Here is a 21744-nt window from a genome sequence, read left to right on the forward strand (position 1 = left end):
ACATCCCTTATCTCTATCCCGTTGCTTGCTTTCTGAAGTACAGGTTATATGATCCCTCCAGGAAACACATTGCTCTAGCACAAGTAGTGCACATTTGACCCAATGTCTCTGCAGAGTTGCTAACACAGATAAGGAAGATGGTGTATGCCTTGGTATAGCATTTCCCCTTTATCTTACTGCATATAAACCCAGGGAAACATCACAATTTCATCTGTGACATCGTCAGTACCCTCAGGATGGAATATGTCTTGAAGTTCTACCCTGTGTTGGAGTCCGGGGAAAGGACAGAGTTGTAGCTTCTGAATAAAAGTGCAAACCAGCATTTTGAATAGAGGTTGTTCTATGCAACTCTTAACTCACAAGCATGGTCAGGGCAAAATTCAGCTTTACCCCATCTCTTCTTTCCAAGTCATACTCATGCAGTTCCAGTGCAGTCCTACTATCAAAGAGGAAACAGGATGAAGCACGTGCACTCTTTGTTTCAGTCCTGAAGTAGCAATTGTTTCAAAGTCTGTTTCAAAACCCTGTTTCCTTTATCAAAGTCCCCAATATGAAAGTGTTCAGCCTATACAAAACATGCTGTTAGAGGACACCTGGTAATAGTTTGCACAGTTTGATAATTGTGATGTTTCTCATGTTTTTAATTGTGGATGCAGTATGTAAATTGAAGTGCCTGCTGTGTTCTTAATTTGGTAAAAGGCTCATGATTCTTCATGAAACTTTTGCATGGATTGAGTGCTTTTTCTGCAACAGCAACAAACATTTAAACTGAAGGCCAACTGTAAAATGTTAATAAATAACAGTGAGAATAACCATAATGATGCAACAGTCAGAAGTAGTCAGCAGACAGAAGGAACAGAAGGTGGTGTGTAGCCTGAGAGGTGTTTCTCATAAACAAGAACTACACTGCAGCCTGTGTTCTGAAAGCAAAACAAAATAGTGAAGATGGAAAGGGAATAAACTAAAGGAAGGCATGAAAGAGAGGAAAAGGAATTGGGGGGGGGTGGAGGGAAGAAAAGAACAATAACTCTTTTGGGCTTGATTCAAAGTTAAGTAGTTGAAAACTTCCTATTGGTTCTGAATTCTAGTAGAGTTTATCTAAAAAATTTGTCCATTTTCATTCCAGTCAGTGTGTTTTGTGGAAATCTATTTCTATTTGATTAGTTACAACTGGCATAAGCCTGGTATCAGTCTACTAACTGATGTTCCATGTTACAGTATTGTTACTCTGGCTACAAATAAGCTTGCTCAATTTTTTATTTTTTTTTTTGCTATTGTTATCTTTTATTCATATGGTGGAGAATGGAAATTCAGCCTTTTGAATGCAGTTTTCCTTAGGAGATTCTTTCCAGAACCATCTGTTTTATGAGAATCTTCAGATGTATGTTTATAATTTTTCCAGTGCAAGGAGATCTGCAAAGCCTGGAATATCTTGGTGCTAATTATCACCATTTTACTCAATCCAGCAGACAGCAAATATTACTTATGGATGTCAGCTAAACTGACTCATCCTCAGATGGCAACTTTATGTAAATGGGAGCTGGAGAAGGGGGTTTTTTTCTATCATCAAGGAAGATTTGACTTTCCTCACTGAGTAACCAGAGTGAAAGATGGGGAGTATGAAGACATCTAATTCTAGGATGAATTGTGAACTCATGGTTTCCCCTCGAAGTAGTTCTCCATGGATAACGGTGAAGAGGATCTGCGCTTGTGGCCCTGGATTTATGATTTCTCATAGTATCTTCAGTAAACAAGGACAGGGGTAATGCTGAGACCGTGATGTAAAATACACTTGGCAAAATGCAAAGCAGATAGAACTGACCTCTTGGGCTGCGGCTTTTATGTTCATCACACACACTGAACAACAAAAAAAGCTACTCAACTCTTTTGCTTTTTGAGTTTTAACAGGAATTTGAAGCTACTTGAAAACTGTTTGGGAGTACTGAAAAACATTCTATTAACTGATACTCTGTGCAGATATGAAATTATCTGTTGATGTACATACTATAATGTTAATTGGTTTCATTTGGTGGTTGTTTTTTTGGGTTTGTTTCTGTTCTGGCAGGGTGAGCAAGGAGATCTGGGGGAAGGAGGTTACCCAGGAAACTCTGGTCTTCCAGGCCCACAGGTAACTAGAAGAACTTCTGAGTTGTTTTTATGTTAGTCATGGAGAAGATGAATTGTCAGTCTTGATCTTTTGCTTTTCTTTTTAATTATTTGTTTACTTCAACTAATGAATATTATGAGTAAGATTCTTCCCTGGCAAATCTCTGTAACCCTGAGGAATTAAATGTGGCAAGTTTCTCTTTCAGTTTATGTGGGTGAAGCTTCTAGTGAAATAAAAAGAGGAAAGTGAATAGCAAAAATAAGTAATTTAATTAACACATCTCTAGCTTACAGGATATTATCAACCAGATATCTTAAAAATTAATGAATTTAAAATTGCTAGTAGTAAGTACATAAAATCTTTTGCATTTTTGGATGTACTGTATTTCCAGGGTGATTAAAATGATGAAAATGATATACTGATTGACAAAACCAATGAGAAAAGCTTTGTGTTTTAAAAATTTGCTTGGTGGAATAATTTTGAGGAGAATTATGGTGATAGACTGCTTACAGTAGCTTCCAGTTTTAAGATGCTCCTAGATGCTCTACAGATTCTCTTAAGTTTTAAGATCTAGGCATCTGGAGAAAGTGTGCCTAGTTCATGGTGGGTTGTTTATGGTTCCATTGATATCTTAGACACCGCAATGGCACTCTGATTATGGCCCTCGGGCAGTGACCATCTCAGCTGCTTCATGCAGACAAACCCTTACAGCCAAACAGCCAGAAGTTTCACCTGTGCATTAAGACTGGCAAAACAGGCATTGGATTCTGGTCATTGCAGCAAACTAATCTTCCCTGAAAGGCGGTCAATATTGAACTGACTTGTTTTTCAATGGCTTTTTTACATCAGGGCCCAAGAGGACTACAGGGGATCAGAGGACCTCCAGGACCACAAGGCATGCCAGGCCCTCTGGTTAGCTTTAAATAATATATTCCCGCTGTACACATTAGGGCTTTTCATTCTCAGTGTTGATACTATTCTTATAAAGAGTTTTTTAAAAAATTATAGAAAGAAGAAACTGAGGATTTTTCAGTATAGTACTTAAGGAAACTGATTTGCAGCCTCATATGTTAAAATAACAGCCTTGAAGATACGCTTAGGTGGGTGAGCAGGAAGTGAACTTCATTGTTATCAAGATTTGCATGACTGCATGGAAAAGCCTTAGCTCTAGATTCCACTCTCAGTTCTATAGTATCAGGGATAATAACATGGCTTGCAACATGTATAAATACAGATGTACAGTGATGTGGTTGAAGACAAAGTTAGATAATGATCAGGTGGTTGCATTAAAGTATGGCTTGTAAGATTTAACACTAAGATATGATGAGGTTCTAACTATTGAGTGCTGAACTACTGCCTGCTGATCTCACTTGTGTGATGCTGTTGATTTTGGGCGTTCTTATTCTGGAATTACACCAGTGTAACTCAGGACTGGAAGGTCCTACTTTGTCATCCTTGGCCATCTGCTTTAGTCATGTAATGATGTTTATGCTTACATACCTCTGTGTGTGTGCATATATATATATATTTTCATATTATTTGTGCAACTATACATGTATTCACTAGGTTTCTGTGTAGATAGAAAATAACATTCATGCCATACTTAATAACATTTTGAGAATTTTAAAGCTGTCGTACAGAAAACAAACAATAACTGGAACGATAGCTTGACCAGTAACCTACTGTAGTCCTGGAAGGCCTGTTAATGTGCTAATATTTATACTGATTCTATAATGATTTCAAGTGGCAATGAATCCTTGAGAGCAATGAGCCCTTGTTTTCTTTGCTGTGCACCTTTTAACTGGTACTTCTGATTACAGGCTAGTCTGGGGCCTCCAGGTTCACCTGGCTCTGTTGGGAAATTAGGTGCAAGAGGAGCAAAGGTAAATATTTTTAAGATACTATATTGCAGCAATGTAACAGTCATTCATTCAGGAATATGACTGAAGAAGCATGAACTAACACTTGTGTTGTTCCTATGGAACATGTAAAGAATGTTAAGTTTTATAAACATTTTTAGATTGCGTGGGAAGGTGAGTGATGTGTTCAAAGTAATCTTGCAGGTGTCACAGATATACTAAGAAGTTTTTTGTGTTGCTGTGACCGCTGTTCTAGTTGCTGTAGTGGTCGTGGTTCTTAATAGGGCCTGACTTCTCACAAAATGCAGTAAGGATAAGGCAATGCTGACATTTGAGCTTGTTTTATGATTCATAGAATCTGTCCAATCTATGGAAAATTTGTACCAATTAATCATAGAATCATAGAATATCTCAAGTTGGAAGGGGACCCATTAGGATCATCAAGTCCAACTCCATGCTCCTCACAGGACTACCTAAAACTAAATCACGTGACTAAAAGCATCGTCCAGATGCTCCTTGAACTCTGACAGGCTTGGTGCTGTGGCCGCTGCCCTGGGGAGCCTGTTCCAGTGACCGACCACCCTCTTAGTGAAGAACCTTTTCATGACGTCCAAGCTGAACTTCCCAGTTTAATGAGGCATAGCTGCTTATTTTAACCTTTTTGTTCTAAAGATTCCTAACCAGTCTGAGGAACCTTGACTTTTATGACGGCTATTATACAGGAATGAATATGTTGAGAACTGAATCAACATGAAGCCACACAGAAAGGCTTATACTAATAGGGGGCCCACCTTATGGTTCACTTACTTATAGTAAATGTTATCTCTTACTATCCTTTCATTAACGTGCATTGATACGGGAGTCTTACTTTATTTACTCAGAATAACATTATTTTAGATGGTGTTGCTTCTCTGAATGTAAAAGGCATAAGTAATACCAGTTAGCTAAGCCTTTTGGTCTCTCTGAAGGGTTATTACATTCAGAGACAGAGGTACCAGAAGGTCAAAGTGCTACTATGAAAAGAGTCCTTGTGTGAAAACGTACAGTAAAACAGTGATAAAAATTGGGAAGAGACATAGGAATTTAATCAATCATACATTACATTTTCTCAGTCTATTTTTTTGCTGTTTAATGTTGGGGTTCTTTTAGAATAAAGTTCATTAAGAAAATGAAAACCAAAAAAGGAACTGAAAAAAAGAAAACTTGCAGGAGGACTAAGAGCACAATGGAGACAGCCTGCCTGAGAAATATTGTCTGCTCTCAACAGATGCTTCAGGCTGGTAGAATTCCAGGCTATGTCCCAATACCATTAATATATTTTTTTCCAGAAAACACTCTTTTCACTGCTAATTCTGTATAACAACGGGAGTTTTATTGAATGAAGGCCTTTGGGGTTTGGCTACATGAATGCTCAGCATATTCTGGTTTGCCAGGTATTTTCCAGTTCCACCACAAGGAACCTTCCATAAAACATGATCTGTAAGGGAATGCTTTCAACAACATCAAGTAGTCTATAAAATGTATAAGCACACTTCAGTCTAGCAGACAAGTTTACATTTCAGGAAGAAGAATTCTCCTGCATGAGCCAAACTAATGCCTTTTATGTTTCGATTATAACAGGGTGAACCTGGTGACCCTGGAGAGAAGGGCCCAGTGGGACCAGCTGGATGGAGAGGCATGCCTGTGAGTCTTTCTGCCCTAATTTAAGGCTCCTGTAGTTTAATACCCATCCACCGGAATCAGTACAGTTCATTCCCTTTTATTTTCTCTATTTGATACAATTAAAATTATTTCACCTTTCGTTCTCTGTTTCCTTATGGACAGCAGATTCCTTGTGGGCTAGAGAGAATATCTTTCCCCTCAGGTTCTCTAGGAGAGAGAGAATATGCTAGAGGTAGGGCACACAGTGGGGAGGAACTGTGGCCTTAATCCTTGTTTTCTCTCTACAGATTTTGCCACCATTTGCTACTGGTTTTGAACTGTGTTGTGATAGCTTGCCCTACTTCATCAGTCCTAACAGCCTGGCCACCTCATTGTAATGGAATGTCTTTATTCTGAAATGGAATTGGATGTAAATCTAATCCTCTATCAAAAGCTAACTCATGGTATATTCAACCTATGCAGGGCATGGATGGCAGAGATGCCTACGGTCCTGAAGGGAGCAAAGGAGAAAAGGTGAGTGCTGAGAGTCAGGATGTCTTGTAGTCTCCATTCTGCAGTGTCAAATCAAACATGACCATCCATATTCAATTCAAAAGAAATATAAGACATGACCACAGTGCATTTCTGAGTTTCAGTAAGAGGCTCAGGCTTTCCAAAACTATCCCCGTGAGAAAGAAATAGGATATTCTTTTGAGAACCACTTTCTCTTACTCTTTCCCTTGATATGTATATAGGGATATGGGGGACTGTACTTCCTGAAGTACACAGTGCTTTCTCCCCAGTTCAGTCTGCTTCACTATCCATTCTTGTTGGCAAATATTGGTGGGCCAGCCACCTTGGACTCTCTTAATTTTTCTTCTTTCAGAGGAGGGATGCCTTGACTACCAAGGTGGGGGTGATGCTCTCCAAACATCCTCACTGTTTTAATGTGAAACTTTCTTCCTTGTGCTCCTATGGTCAGAAGTTTTAGGATTAACCTCTGGATTGCTATGTATTTAGAAATTCTTATCATTCCCCTCACAGCCCTGAAAAAAATAGCAGTGAAACACCTATTTATCTAAAAACATAAAAGAATCCAGCTAAAATAAAAAGTATGCTGAAAGGATGAGGTCAAAATCATGGCAACAATGGGTCAAGCCATGAGCAAAGTGGTCAGGATGTTGGGAACAGCTGCAGTCCTCCTTTCAAAGAGTTTGTGTGTTACAGTACTAGTCCTTTTTTATTGCTTGTGAAAGAGAAGTGGTCCAGTGGATCTCACTAGAGGTGCATCTGTTTCACTCTCCCTTTTTTTGTGGGAGAAGCACAGTGCTGCAGAAGCTGCAGAAAAAATACGTAAGGCTTCCCAGGAGCCTCACCAACTGATGAGCTCCTTTTTCTAAAATGGCTTTTTATTAAAATGATTCTTGATGCTTCTTATTATCCTGTCTCTTTTCTTACCTTCCTAGCCCCAACAATTTCCTTCGATGGGAGAGTTTCACAGGTTACACATGCTATATGCAAGACTAGTTCTTTTAATCTCTTGGAATTTCCCACTTGGTCATTTCAGGGAACATCTTCCTTGTTACAAGAAATGAGGAAAAAAGCTTTCTGCTAAGTCTTCTTGTCATTATTAATTGTTTTAAAGGATTGACTTAAACCCCTTCTTGTACACTAATGTGTCTGCCCAAGGTTTGGTAGGGCCTGAATTAAAACAATTAATAAAAACAAAAAAAAAAAATACAATTTACCACAGAGTAGTGATCCAGAAAGAATTGGTTTCTCCTAATAGCTGAGAGAACAGCCTTTAGTATATGTTGTACTTAAGGATGCTATAAATTATATAATTATATATAATCACAGTCACATTACACTCTCTTAGGTGTAATGTGGGGCCTGTGTCCATGTAATTTTCTGGCAGTTGCAGGATAAAGTCATATGATGCTTGACAAGCACATCTACTTTCTTGGGAAGGAACTCTTAAAACGAGTACATACATAAGTGATGTGAATTCTGATAGTTATTCTAATATGCCAACAAACTATTATGGTATCAGTGTTTAGTATGAAGGGTACAACATTTTGAAACTGCATTCAAACACCAAGTTCTGAATGTTATACTTTACTTACAGTCACTGAATATGAATTCCACTGTTTGTTACCAGGAGGCATAAGTAAGTTTTGATAAAACACTTGAGAAATGGAATACTCTTGAAAATTCAGAAACTCTAAAATTTTTAAAATGCTATTCTTTTAGATGAACAAGGTGTTAATGTAAAATGGTGTCATTTGAGACCAGAGTAGTAGACACTGTTGCTTGAATGGGCTGGAAAGCTAAGAATAATTTTGAAATTGTTTTTGGTTTATAGACATCAAACACTAAGCACATCACAAAGTTCTAGATTCTTATGAGGTCTTTGTCTTTTTTTTTTTTTTTTTTGGTAGGGACAATCTGGATTTGTAGGATATCCTGGTCCAGAGGTATGATTAAATGGGCATGTTTGCTTACTTTATGTCTTGTTTTACATTATTCTTGTTTCAAAGTGGTTATCTGTCTTTCTGTTTATCTTCTCCTTTCCTATAAAGTTTTGGCTTTGATTCATTTTTAGGGAGAACATGGAGACCCGGGCATTCCAGGAGCTGAAGGACCCAAAGGAGTTAGGGGTAGAAGAGTAAGAATGATAAATCTGTTAACTCTGTGAAGAGTTCTATAAGTAAAGCCCTTATGCCTTAAGTGTTTCCTCACCAAAATTTTTTGAAATTGGTTCCCACTCTGATCTTTTATTGCCAAATCCTGGTCAAGAGGTCTTGAGAGAATACGGGTATAAGTCATTAGAGATGTTAGTTGTTAATAATTCTTAGGGGTAGTAAATTTATGTAAATCCAGGATCCAACTCATAATATAGTTATAGAGGCTTTTGTCTGCTGAAATTATGCACCTGTGTCTGTAATTATAAAGAATAAAACTTGTATTTCTATTTTTTAGGGTAATGCTGGCACACCAGGTTCCCTGGGAGATCCAGGGGACCAAGGGCCATCAGGAACTGTGGTAATATATTTTTATTTAAAAAAAAAAAAAAAAAAATCACTCTTAGATTGCTCTGAAACTTTCTATTAGAGTAATGAGAGATTTAATAATGTTTCATGTGGTAAACTATGCTTAATCAGCTTGACAGTTACATCTTGCCTGTGGATGTGTGTGCACAAGAGCACCTGCTGTTAGAAATGGAACTGCAACAATGCAATGCAGGGCAGAATTTCTTCCACAGTATTTTGGTATTGTCTTTAAGCTGGGTAAATATGTAATTAAAAAATAAGAGATTACTAGAATGTAGAACTATATTGTTCTGCTGAAAGCCAATTTATTTTTCATTTAAAGAGAAAAGCCATTTAAAATCAGACTTGCAATTGCAGGCACTTACTTAAAGCTTAAATTGACTGTAACCTCTTAATCCTTATATACAAGTAGATGTCTTGATGTACTTTTCCAGTGTCCTTGATCTGCATTTTATACAACAAAAAGTTTTATTCTCTATCTAAGCAGGGGAAAGGATTGTGGATTTCAGTAGGATTTAGGACTAGCATTGTAGGCAGTTAGGAAAATCCCTGTGTCTGTCTATCTTTATCTTGCAGCAGTTCTGCAAATCAGCTCCATAGTGACCAGAAACAATCCCCACTGTTAATTATTTTCTTGTTAAACTTTCTTAAGCTTACTCTTTTAGTTTAAATGTGGAGCATTATTGATAACAGTATCTTTACCTATATAACATGGCCCATGTGATACATGCAACTTAGAAAACAATTTAATTTTTTTGATCATTACACTGAGTGTACCTGGCCCACTTTATTTTGTGATGCTGGCCACAAGAATGGCCAAGAGTGCCAGCTAGAATGTGTTGCCCTCCCTGCTGCCTGGCTGGCTGTTCACATACGTTAAGGACAGACCGACCTTGTGTGCTGATGAGTCAGGTAGCTGCTGGCCTTGTCAACATCCCATGGTCAGGAAGCCTTCAGAGAGATTTCAAGCTCAAGATCTCCTCTGGAGATGTAGAAGTGAGAGTGAAGCTTGGGATCTGTGGACTTTTGGTGGGATTATTGTAGTAGCAGTGCATCAGTGAAATGTGAAAATGGGAACTCCGTGGGAAGTGGAAGAAATAGGAATGCAGGAAGAGGTACAGGTAGTAGGCAGGGCCAGCCAAAACAGCCCGTTTTACTCATCCTTCCTAACTTGGTGGTGTGATTATCCACATAGGTCAAGCCTGCACAGCTCAATCACCACCACTAAGCTGCTACAAGTAGCATTCATTAGGGTTAGGCAATTCACAGTTAACTCTTGCTGAATGGTACCAAAGAGGAACTGGGACCTGCTGGGAAACATAAGAAAATAAAAGCAAGGGATGTCTGTGATGGTGCTAGCAGCAAGACAGCAGAGGAGATGAGGAAGGTCCCTCAGGCAGGAGATGGAGGAATGGAAGGTTAATTGGAGGGGGAAGGAATAAATATGGAGATGGCGTTGTAATGTGGGGACATGAGTAATTATATGATTTTGTTAAACTGTAGTGTTATGGTAGAGAGAGGCTAAAGTAAAGGTTTTGGGATGCGGAGTTCAAATTTTTCTGGTGTATCTCACAGCAGCACCCTGTGAATAAGTGAAAATTTTCAGTAGTCTTGCTACACATCTGAATTGCACACATGATGAAAACTCTGAAGCTGCATTGAAAAGAAGTTATTTTCCCTGTATATTATTCCTGTTATGAAGATTAAACAGTACTTTTATTTTGAAAGAAGATGCTTGGAATCCTGGCATTTGCCTACAGCTCCCAAGAAGAAGGCTGCAGAGTAGCTGTAGCTAGCTATCCTGGTTGAGCAGTCATGATTTGTGTATGGTCTGCAGGATCTTTTGAGGTGGAACTATGGGGATTGTACCTTGCAAGAGGAGAGGGCGAGCATCTCACACATTGGAGTTTGAAAAGGATGTAAGGTGCAGATAACTGAACCATAGCACAGAAACTGCTGTTCAGAAAGGAAATCCAATTCTGAATTATATTGGTCCTCAAGGGCAACAAGTATCGAACATTTATAAAACCATTATGGATAATGGACTGGGAAAGAAGTCTGAAAAGTAGTTTGCAACTCTGTCTCGAACAGGTCCACAGGAATCCATGCTGGGAACTGATGTCTCCTCATATTTCAAATTCACAAATGGTTGTCAGGGAAAGACTGCATGCCTGAATTTTCTTTGTGCTACAGAGTAATAGATGGAAATAGTTATCAGGGTCTGCTTTTCTGGACCTGTGTTTGATTTGTTTCAGGGTGCCAAGGGACCAGTGGGCACCATTTTAATGGAAGTAAGTAATCGCCTTACAGCTAACAGCACTCTGTATGGAATTAGCAGTTTTAGTCTTCTGTTTATAAGCACTGAGTGCAATGAGCACAATTAGCTGTTATAAAACAAATACTTGTCAGAGTGCAGCGGGTGGTTTTGTTCTGCAAATAATGAGAAACAGTTATGCATATGGATTAACGCCATGTCCAAAGTTTTACAAACTATTGGACCGTTTATATGCTTTCATATTTTTAAATTCATATCAGTTTACACACCAACTCAACTTTAGGATTACTTCTCACCCTCTTGTAAAGGCAGGCATATCGTCAGCAACAGCTATTTTCACTGAGAATAGCAGAGCAGGATTTCTTCAGAATCCTAATCCTATGTAAAATGAACATTTCTGCGTAAAGGCTCCATCTAACCCTTGCCTGGGCAACATCTGCAGGTGTGTTCTGTGTCCAGAACGGGTCCTCTCCTCCTTCATGGACCCCTCTTTTCTTATGTGAGTTGCTATTGAAATGCCCATTCTCCTAAGGAAGTGTCTTTGCCTGGTGACCTCCTAGGTCGGATTATTACACACAAAAAAAAGAATGGATAAATGGTTGCTTAATACTCCAGAGCATGATTAAATGCCAACAGAGTATGTCTAAAAAAACCTTTACTTTCTGCAGCAGGAGCAGAACGCTTGTACTATATGAAACAGACAGGAACTGGAATGCATGATTCTGGATTTACTGTAGTGAGAGTTAGTTCAGAAGCTGGGATGTGACCTTCAGCTCAAACCAATACTAAGATTCCCAGTCTGGGATGGTCTGGGATTTGCCATTAATTACTTTTTTGCTTTGCTCCTGCAGCCTTGTGAACTTGTGAATTTTACACGAAAAAACTGCCGTAAGTAGGGAGCATCTTCTTTTACCTCCGATTCAGCTTAGTCTCTTCTTAAATGGAATAGCCTCCATTGGAAACCCTGTAGGCTGGTAGTTTGCATCTGGGTTCATTTTGATGATGACTGGTAGTTGTTAACTGTGAGGGGTTTTCAGCAGGTGTATGAAACAGGTTTAGGCTTTTTGCTCATTTTCCCTATCTCTTAATTACAAAAAACTGTAATAAATGTCTCTTTTCTTCATCTAAAATTAAATTAATTCTTTGGCAATGTGCCAGCCCTCTCTGGGGAATTCTCTGAGAGAAGATGATATTTGTGTATCACCTGTCCTCCAGATTTGGAGTGTTCATTCTCAGACTTGTGTGTTCAGCAGAACCCAGAACGATTTCTTTAATTCTTAATCTAGTAAAATTGCACTATTTTGAGTATTTGATAGTGGAAGAGGAGTGTTGTCTCTCACTGACAGATTTTGTCAGCTGTCTGAGCTTTGGATCAAGCTCTTTAGTGAAAGCAAGTGAATATGTCACTATTTTAATGACTATGAATACAAAATAATTTATTTGTTCTCCGTTTCTTCATTCCAGCTTGCTCATCAGGTAAGCCTGTCTGGCCTCTGCATGTCCATTTTTTTTATAGACTTGAAGAAGAAACTAACAATGTTTGAGTTGTGGAAAGGTTCTCACACAAATTTTTTATTTCAATACACAGACACATGTCCAGTTTATCCAACTGAAGTGGTGTTTGCTTTTGATATGTCTGAAGATGTTACGCCAGCTGCATTTGAAAGAATGAGGAACATTGTGATGTTATTGCTGAAGGCCATTAAGATCAGTGAAAGCAATTGTCCAACGGGCGCTCGTGTCTCTGTTGTTTCTTTCAATACCAATATACGCTATCTCATCCGATTCTCAGAATTCCAAAAAAGCAACTTGCTGCTGCAAGCAGTTCAGAGAATACCGCTAGAGAGATCCACTGGAAAACGTAATATTGGGGCAGCCATGAGATTTGTTGCAAGAAATGTCTTCAAACGTGTTCGTCAGGGCATCCTCACAAGAAAAGTTGCCCTGTTTTTTGCCAATGGTCCATCACAGGATGATGTTGCCATCAGCACAGCTGTACTTGAGTTGAGTGCCCTGGATATCACTCCAGTGGTTATTGCCTTCAGTGAAGTGCCAAATGTCAGACGTGCCTTCTCAGTAAGTAGACAGACTATAGAAAATTGAGTCAGTCATCCATTTACTTAGTGTCTACTGGTATTTGAGTAAAGTGTGCTTTCAAGCCAGTACATTCTACAGGAACTGTCCAATCCCTTGTTAGAAAGGGGTATGTATGTTAAGGTTACTATTTTAACAAAAAAACACTGATGCACTTGACCATAGTGATCACCATCTGGTGTCTTTCTGCACATGAATTATTTATGACTATTGCTTTTATGCCAATTCACAGAATTTCAGTAACATTGCGTTGATTTCACTTGGTTATCTATGCCATTTCACTTAAGTTGTGGCATGTACTAACCATTTAATTAACAAACTGTGGCCCTAGTTTCTAGAAAAAGTAGTACTAGAAGGCTTTCAAGTACATCAGGTTTGTTTTTTTTTTTTTTTCAAAAGAAAATTAAAATAAGCAAAATCCCTTTTGATAGCTGTATTACTGTTAGTACAGGAGAAAATTATCAACTTCTGTTTTAAAATATGACTTCATATGAAAAGACAGTAAACAAAAACAAGCAATCCATTTTACCAGGTACCAAAGGAAAACAATTCTAAGTGTCTTCAAAGTTTCATAATATGGATTCCATGTTCTCTCTCTTTTCAGTTTATTTTTGTATCATCTGTGCTCAGTTTTAACTTTTTTCAAAGTAGAATTCTTTCCAGCTGCTCTTTCTTCAAAATTATCCTTTAGAAGGAAACTGTGCTTGCTTACATGTGACAAGAAGTGCAAAACTTGGAGTCTAAGTTCTGATCTAGCAGCATCTAAGTCAGCCTTTTAGTCTTCGTAATATATTTATTCTCATGCAGCCTCATATTAGTCAATTCACGTATTTGACTGGCTGAATGGTAATTTAGTGGAATGAAAAAATTCTGCTGGCATATGAGAAAGAAGCTTGTAGTTCATTCACTGGGTTTCTCCACAGGATAAACAGGAGCAAGCATCAGTATTTTGCTTACTTAGTATAAGCAGATTATGAATCTGAATGCATATGACAACATCTGGTATTTACAAAGGTGCCAACTTTCTATAAATCAGTTTTCAGAGTAGAAAAGTTTAAAAAAGCTGCTTAACAGGGGGAAAGGAAAAAGAAAAATCACTTCTGAGCTCTCCTTTATGGTTACAGTGGTGGGAAGGCAACTAACTTTACCACCACCAGCCAAGAAAATACAACCTCCCTTTTTCAGATGGACTTCTGCCCTTGCAGTTGAGAGGTGGTTTAATCTTCATGATTTTACCAGCCTGTAGCCACAGATACTTACTGGCTTGGTTAGTTTGCTTTAGGAGCCTCAGTGTGGAGATCACTTGAAAAGTCATTGCCAATTCTAATTCATTTGAAGAGGCCTATCTCAAACATCCTTTACAGACATTAATCAGAAGTGAATTCTGTTGTGTATGTGTTGTATATAACACACACAAAGCCTAAATTTAATGAAAATAAATAATTATTTATTTCCTCACCTATTTTATCTTATCCATATATATGGTTCATATCCTGCAATATTATGATACTTTAAAGCCATTTTTATTTATCGTAGTCCACAAGGAAACGTTTTTTCCCTTGAATCACATTTGGATGGGGTTGAGTGGTCAGTGAAATTATAGGAGGTTGTTCGAGCATCTTCAGAGTTTCTCAAAAATTTCTGTGGTCACATCTACTGGGGAAGATTGTCTTTATTCAGGTGATCACAGGCAACACAGAAGTTGTTCTAATGCTAGAATTTTTTCTCCCCAGAAAACATCTTCACTGTGGAGGGTTTCTCTTTGTTCCAAAAAGAGCTGAGATAGGAGATCCTGCTCTTTTCTCTGTAGAACCCTACAAAGAAAAGAAAAAAAGTGATAGCCCTTCACTGGCCAAAAAACCAAAAGTCTTAATATATTTTATCTGTCCTTTATCTACCTTTTAAATGTTACTTTTGTGTCTGCTTTAAAACACAGATTGACGATACTAGAAGATTTCAATTGTTTGTTTGGGAAAGACAACAGGATGAAAGTTTGGAGAGCATCACATATTGTACACTTTGCTTTGGTAAGGCATTTTACAAATTCCGGCTGCTGTATTGGTCTTTCTACCCTTTCAGTAATAAATTCTACTGTGGCGTTTTTTTGGTGGTGGTTTTGGGTTTTTGTTTTTTTTTTTTTTTTTTTCAGTGGAGTGTTGGGGAATTTTTACAGTACCCGTTAAATAACGTTTGTGCTTTAATATTAAAAAAATACAAACAAACAAGAAACCCGCCCCCACTATGCCCCCCCACCCCCCAAAAAAACCCCCCAAAATAACCCAGTGCATTGGGCAGAGTCCTGCTGCCCCAACTGTTTCTACAAGCGGTCTGCAAAGATGCGTTAAGAGCTGATTCCTCACATACACTTGCACCAGCACCAATCCCATGAGTTGGTTGCATGGGCAGCTCAGCCCAGCTCTGCTGCCCAGAGGTGGCCACGCAGTGCTCACATTCCAGGATCGATACAAGACAATCCTGTGGCTGTTTCTTGTCATCACCAAGAGAAACTTCACTCCCTTACAGGGAGTCCTGTCTCTGGCATTCCTACTTCCAGCCAGTTTAACCCCTTCTGCAATTAGGGACTTCTTGACCTCCGTGCCATTCATTCCTTGGTTACACATTACTACTGCTGAGAAGTTATGATTTGAATTTCCCCTTCAGTGGACAGTAAGAATTTGAGTCTCAAAACCATAAAAGCTGTTTAATTAGTTGCTGTCTCAGACATGTGAAATGAATTACTGTGTTTGGCATTTCCTTTTAAACAAAAATGCACTTAAAATAACATGATTCTGGGAAACCAGACTAATTTACTGTAAATTCTATGGGGAAGGAGCGGGGGGGAAGCTACTAAATGATAATATTTCAGAATGCTGAACAGTGGTCTGAGATGAAAAATAGAGTTTGCTCCAGTATCCTTTACAATATTTAGATTTCGACAAAAGAAAACTCCTTAAGGGAACTCTGTTAAGTTTTACCTTATGAACTTATTTTGCTCTCATGCCTGAATAATTTCCTATGGTATCTCAAAACCCTGTTTGGCAAGACTCATCTGTTGCTCCTTACTAGAATGAGATTTCAAGTTACCAAACTGATTTATTTAAAATCAAAATGTAAGAAAAATAAAATAGATGAATAGGACTGTGTGAATTTTTTTTTTCCAAACAGTTGCTTTTGTTGTATTGCTAAATAGTTTGCTGCCTATTGGCTCTTCCTCTCTAGACAAATGCAAACCCAGTACCAACTGCGAGGTGCCTTTTTCTCCTGCTGTTTTGATGGATATGGATATCACTTATATCATGGACAGCTCTCGCAGCATCGGCAGTGAAGAGTTTCAAAGAGCCAAAGACTTTGTGAGCAACATGCTAGATCAGTTTGTTGTTTCCTCACAGCCAAATGAATCATATGGAGGCATCAGAGTGGCACTGGTGCAGCAGGCTCCCAGAGGCTTCTTGCCTGACAGAAACCAGACCCCTGTGGCCTTGGAGTTTGATCTAGTCACATATGGCAATAAAGATTTGATGAAGAAACATATCCACGAGTCTGTTCACCAACTGGAAGGGCCATCAGCCATTGCTTCTGCTCTACAGTGGACGGTTGAAAATGTATTCTTTAAAGCCCCCAGACAAAGAAAACACAGGGTCATATTTACAATAGTTGGAAGCAAAACAAGCACATGGGACAGAGAGAAGCTGAGAGAAATTTCACTCGGAGCCAAGTGCCAAGGATTCACCTTGTTCACTCTTGCACTTGGCAATGATGTGAGTGACAACCAGCTGATGGAGCTGTCAAGCTCCCCCACAGACCAGCACTTACTGACATTGGGCAGGGTGTCAACATCTGAGATGGTATATGCCCAGAGATTTAGCCGGGCATTTCTGTATCTTCTACAACGTAAGTAGCACACAATGGTGTTTGCTTAAGTTATGGAAAGCAAGAGAAATGCTGTGTAGAAAAAGGTAGTCAGTGTATATGCACTATTATTCAGTTTCTAGTCATAATTTAGCTAGCCAATCTTTCATCTTTAGTTTGCTGCAGATGCTGGACAGTAACAGAAGTGCCAGTAATGACAGAACAGCAATATATTCTTCTAATGGTCCCTTAGGCCAAAGTCTTCAGTAGTTTTTTTTTCCCTTAAGTTTGTATTTAATGTGTAGCTTTGTTGACTCCACTTTCACTAAAGAAAGACCATTCTTCAGTGAAGAGAAAAGAGTTATGTTCCTGATTTAGGACTTCATTTCTCCTCTGACCATTGGCAGGTCCAGATTTACTGAGATGTTTATGCCTATTCAGGCTTTGGGGCAGATACAAGTTTAAATGTTTAGCAGATTTGGTATTAACCTCTCTTTACTGCAGTTATTCCTCCTCTGTAGAGCAGAGAAAGAACTTCTTCACTTTTCAAGACACGTTCATGCAGATTAGGAGGTCCTAGGTGCTTTGAAATACAAACAAGAGAATATAAAGAAGGAAATTGTCACTGATTTTAAATCCTCATCAGAAGCATGTACTTAGAGGTGTCAAAATTTCGATAGAAGGATAGATAGTGTATTACAGAGCAAGACAAAAGTATAAAAGGTTGGTTCAGGAGTTATTCTCATCTAGCTGATCTCTAAAATGATTTTAATTTTCCTGGGTATAGTGTCAGTCACTCGAGATATGGTGTGTTACTTATTGAAAGATGCAAACTCCAGTTCACAACAAAAAAAATAACATAGTGCTTTTTATTAAAACTACTGGGGTTTGGAGGACTTCAGAATTCACCCGTGGTATCTGTGCTTTCCCCACAGAAGAAATGAACAGTTATCCTCCACCTGAACTTCAAGAAGAGTGCGAAAACTTGGATCAGGGAGACACACAACAGCAACTGTCTACTATTGAAAGGTTTCAAATTTCCTATTAAACTTTTTGAGTATGTATCTCTGAACATAGGATTTCTTCTTTTGGGTTAGTAGTGATATTCAAAGTAGTTTTAATAGAAACAAGATTGGGATCAAAATTTTTTTTCATGATGTTCAGAAGAAATGAACCAGATGCATTTTTCAAGGGCATAGTGATGCTTAAATACTTTTTTTTTTTTTTTTTTTTTCTTTTTTCACTCCTGCTTTGAAGGATGCCTTTTCCTGGAACTAATGAAACCGATTATGGTCATGGTTTAGAAGACATTGAAATAACTGAAAATAGAGTCCTGGAGAATATTAAAGAGACCACCACAGAACGTGTGTACACAACACCAGAAACGGGATATGGTGATGAGGAGAATGAGTATTTCACAAAGGAGGATGCAGAAGGAGAAAAGCCACAAGAATATGGAGAAGCTCAGGAGGTGAACGAGGAAAACTTACAGGCAACAGTAGAAACTAGAGCTGCCTACAGTGATTATGGTATGATTTTTAGAATATGAAAATCTTTTTAAATTCAGTACAAAGACTATAAATGGTGAAGGGCTCAGCTGAATATTTATGCAGTATGAAGCATTTCCCTTTATTACGTTTTTCAGAGCGTTTTGTCACCATACTTTTGTATTCAGTCCAAATCCATACGGTAAGAGTTTGTAATTAAAGACTGAACTGCAGGTGTCATTATGACTTTAGCTTTGATTTGTAACTTCTTTAATAATATAATATAAAGTTCTAATCTCCTTTACTGAAACACCTGATCATTTTAAATCCCTAAATTGCACTATAATTACTGAGTTACTCCTGCTGCTAACTTAGCTCAACACGGAGTAACTAAATATGTCTCTGCTAGTCTGTTCCTGTAGGAAGAACAGGATCCCTCAGCAGAGATACCCTATCAAAATATATATTCTTCGTGTTTTTTACTTTGTTTCCTAATTATGCCTTTTTCTTTGCAAATTTGCCATTTCATAAAATAGGTATGGGAAGCTGATGGTAAGATAATTTGTTACAACATTCTTTTAACACTGTTGAGTGTTTTTATTGTCTAGGCTACAACTGGAGAGAATTTCTGTGAAAAATATGCGGTGATGTCTGCATAGCTTTGGGTGTGGTAGCTCATTGCTACAGCTGCCTTCCTTTTGTTTTTCATCCCTCTCCACTCAACAATGATTCTGGGGATGTCTGGTATCTCCTTCCCCGATGACAGAGGACCAATGCTTTTGCAAAACTGTTAATATGGGATCTTTAATTAAAAGCTAATGTACCTCTGGGGATGCCATACATCCACAGTGCATGACAGACTTGTTCAGCACAGATGGAATTGATCTGATCACCTAACTGCATGTGTTCAAACTTGAATCAGTGCTCCCATTAACCTATTCGTGAACTCTGTGGTCACACAGAAGATTCAGTATCATGAAGGGATGTTACTGTTTATACGTTACAAAGAAAGTATTTCCTGTGAGGAAGCAGTCAGGGTCGTTGCACTGATGTTGTGAGCAGTGACCTAAGCTGCTTAAGGAGATGTATGAACGGACATTCCCAATCCTGAGTTGTAATTAGTGATCTAGCAGTTCTAGAAACATGTAGCACAGTTCCAGAATTTGGCTTTTGAGAGATGTACTTTGTACTGATCTATTGCTTGAGATTACTGTTTTTCAGCTGAGTAGGAGCAGAAGGTTATGTTATTTTAAAACTTTGGTTTGGGTAGTTTTATCAGTATTTTGGTTTAGTTCTCAGTGATTCCCCTTTGATGTCATACAGATACTGAAGTCTAGAGCTGCTCTTCTGACTTCGAGTAACTGAATTTACACTGGTAAAAGCTGATTAGATCTGTACTTACTGAATACCTGATTGCTACAAAGTATGCTACTCTCACCTACTTTTGGGCTAATTTATGCAATTTACATCTTTATTACTCTGGGATTTGGCTAAGAGACTATCATGGATAATTTAACCATCTATGTGTATGTTCATTTCTGAAGTTTTACTGATGGATACCAGTGTAACAAGTTGGAGTAAAGAAGAGGGACATTCTGAAAAGCTTTATTTACCTGATCTCTATAGACCAGGTGTGATCATTTTACAATAATTTTAGTAAAAAGTCTATATTAAAAGGCTAAAGAACTTTTAGCATTTCTTTTATTTATGTCACTGAAAATCTAATCGCTTCAGACATTTTTTCTGGTTAGATCAATCATAAGAAGAGAGGCTTCAGACCATGCTGGCACTGTGGGTTTCTGTGTGAATACTTGGTGTGAATCCTTGTAGACCTTGAACACTGGCTACCTTTTCATCTGCCAGCTTGCACTGAACGTTACTTTTCCCAGAAATTACAATGCTGAGAAGGGTGGATCTTTCTTTCATTAAATATGTCTCTTATTTCTATTTTCCAGATGCATGTGACCTTGCTCACGATAGTGGAGAATGTGAGAATTACGTTCTGAAGTGGTACTACGACAAAGAGCAGAAAATATGCGGTCAGTTCTGGTACGGGGGCTGTGGAGGCAATAAAAATAGATTTGAAACACAAGAAGAATGTGGATTCTTGTGTATAGTATCTCCCTAATCCAGAGACACTTAAATTACTTTAAGTCTTTAGTTATACTATCAGGGTGATGGGGAAAAGGACTTGAAAGAGAAAGCCCTACATAGCCTCTCGGCTCCCATGATTTAGTTGAAAGATATACTTGACTGTGAAGTTATTACCTAGTAACTTAATAGTGAAAAAGAAAATTAAAGGTATTTCTCAGTTCATCTGATATAGCATGCTGAGTATTGAGGAACTTCTGTTAGCCAAGAGCGTATTGTTTAAAAGGGATAAAATTATGGAAACTTGACGTTCTTCCATAAACATCAAAATGAGCACTTTCTAAATATAGTGAAAAAATAAAACAATACCTCAGAGATTTTAATGAAATAACAGTGGATGCAAGACACTAACGTCAAAATGTTTTGATGCATTTGCTTGCATTTATCCTGCTTACAGGAAATACCAAAAAGCATTTAGCTCTCAAATGACATAGACTTACTAGAACTCACTTCACTTTGATTTAAAGTGTTTTCTACCATAGAGTCATTCTTGGCTTTTTATTTTTTTTCTGAATAATCCAACATGTGAATAAAATCAATCATTCTCAAATATTTCACTTCTGCTGTTAGTTCTTGCAACAGATGTATTCTCATAGTGTGACTTCTCATATGTAAATAAGCATTGGTCCCTTTCACTTATTACCAAATGTTAAACAAGTGCATTCATTTGAGAACATTACATTTTGTGGTTGCTTTTGAGGGGGAAAAAAAAAATCCCAAGGACATCTTCTGATTAAAGATGCAGTGCCCTACAGAAGAGTAGGACTTAGCTGAGCTTTCACACTATGCTGTTACCCAAACTCTGCTGTTGCCCATTTTATGTCTGTGTAAGTCATGGTGCATTTACCTTTGTCACTTTGGGCCACTCTTTATAGAGGTGGCTGTATTCACCTGTAATTTTGTTCTCTGTATTTGTCTACAACAAGATAGATAAAATATCTCTAACGTATTTGCATGGACTGCTGGCCAAGAGATCCTCAACAAACTTTTAAGGAACATACATGAACTTGGATTTCCAGAGCCTGGTGGTTTTGGCTTACCCAGGAGGAGTCTGTTGTGAACAGTGACTTTGATCAGAGTGGACTCTTGTGAGGCTCTGTCAGCCTCAGGGCTATAATAATGCTGAGCAACTCAAAGGTGACAGTGCCACCCTTAGCTCAGCTGAGGAGGGGTCAAAATGTCTCATGGTTTACTGCTTGTCTTAGTTTGGGCTGAAATAGAGTTAATA

General features: G+C 38.3%; 1 protein-coding gene across 1 annotated transcript in view; it reads left to right on the forward strand.

Annotated features, from left to right (window-relative positions):
- LOC104369238 (collagen alpha-4(VI) chain-like) overlaps positions 1-20992 on the forward strand; it is a 40026-nt gene extending 19034 nt beyond the window's left edge. Inside the window, exons 15-31 of the mRNA XM_032991252.2 lie at positions 2066-2128; positions 2957-3019; positions 3928-3990; positions 5587-5649; positions 6091-6141; positions 8049-8084; positions 8213-8275; positions 8590-8652; positions 10916-10951; positions 11787-11823; positions 12400-12411; positions 12524-13011; positions 14966-15056; positions 16249-16920; positions 17814-17907; positions 18136-18407; positions 20321-20992. Coding sequence (XP_032847143.2) covers positions 2066-2128; positions 2957-3019; positions 3928-3990; positions 5587-5649; positions 6091-6141; positions 8049-8084; positions 8213-8275; positions 8590-8652; positions 10916-10951; positions 11787-11823; positions 12400-12411; positions 12524-13011; positions 14966-15056; positions 16249-16920; positions 17814-17907; positions 18136-18407; positions 20321-20493 — 2340 coding nt within the window. The 3' untranslated portion in view covers positions 20494-20992. The remainder of the gene's footprint in view (positions 1-2065; positions 2129-2956; positions 3020-3927; positions 3991-5586; positions 5650-6090; positions 6142-8048; positions 8085-8212; positions 8276-8589; positions 8653-10915; positions 10952-11786; positions 11824-12399; positions 12412-12523; positions 13012-14965; positions 15057-16248; positions 16921-17813; positions 17908-18135; positions 18408-20320) is intronic.
- Positions 20993-21744: the final 752 nt, after the last annotated feature.

The sequence above is a fragment of the Tyto alba genome, unplaced genomic scaffold, assembly GCF_018691265.1.
Source record: "Tyto alba isolate M040663 unplaced genomic scaffold, T.alba_DEE_v4.0 Super-Scaffold_46, whole genome shotgun sequence".
Lineage (NCBI taxonomy): Eukaryota > Metazoa > Chordata > Aves > Strigiformes > Tytonidae > Tyto > Tyto alba.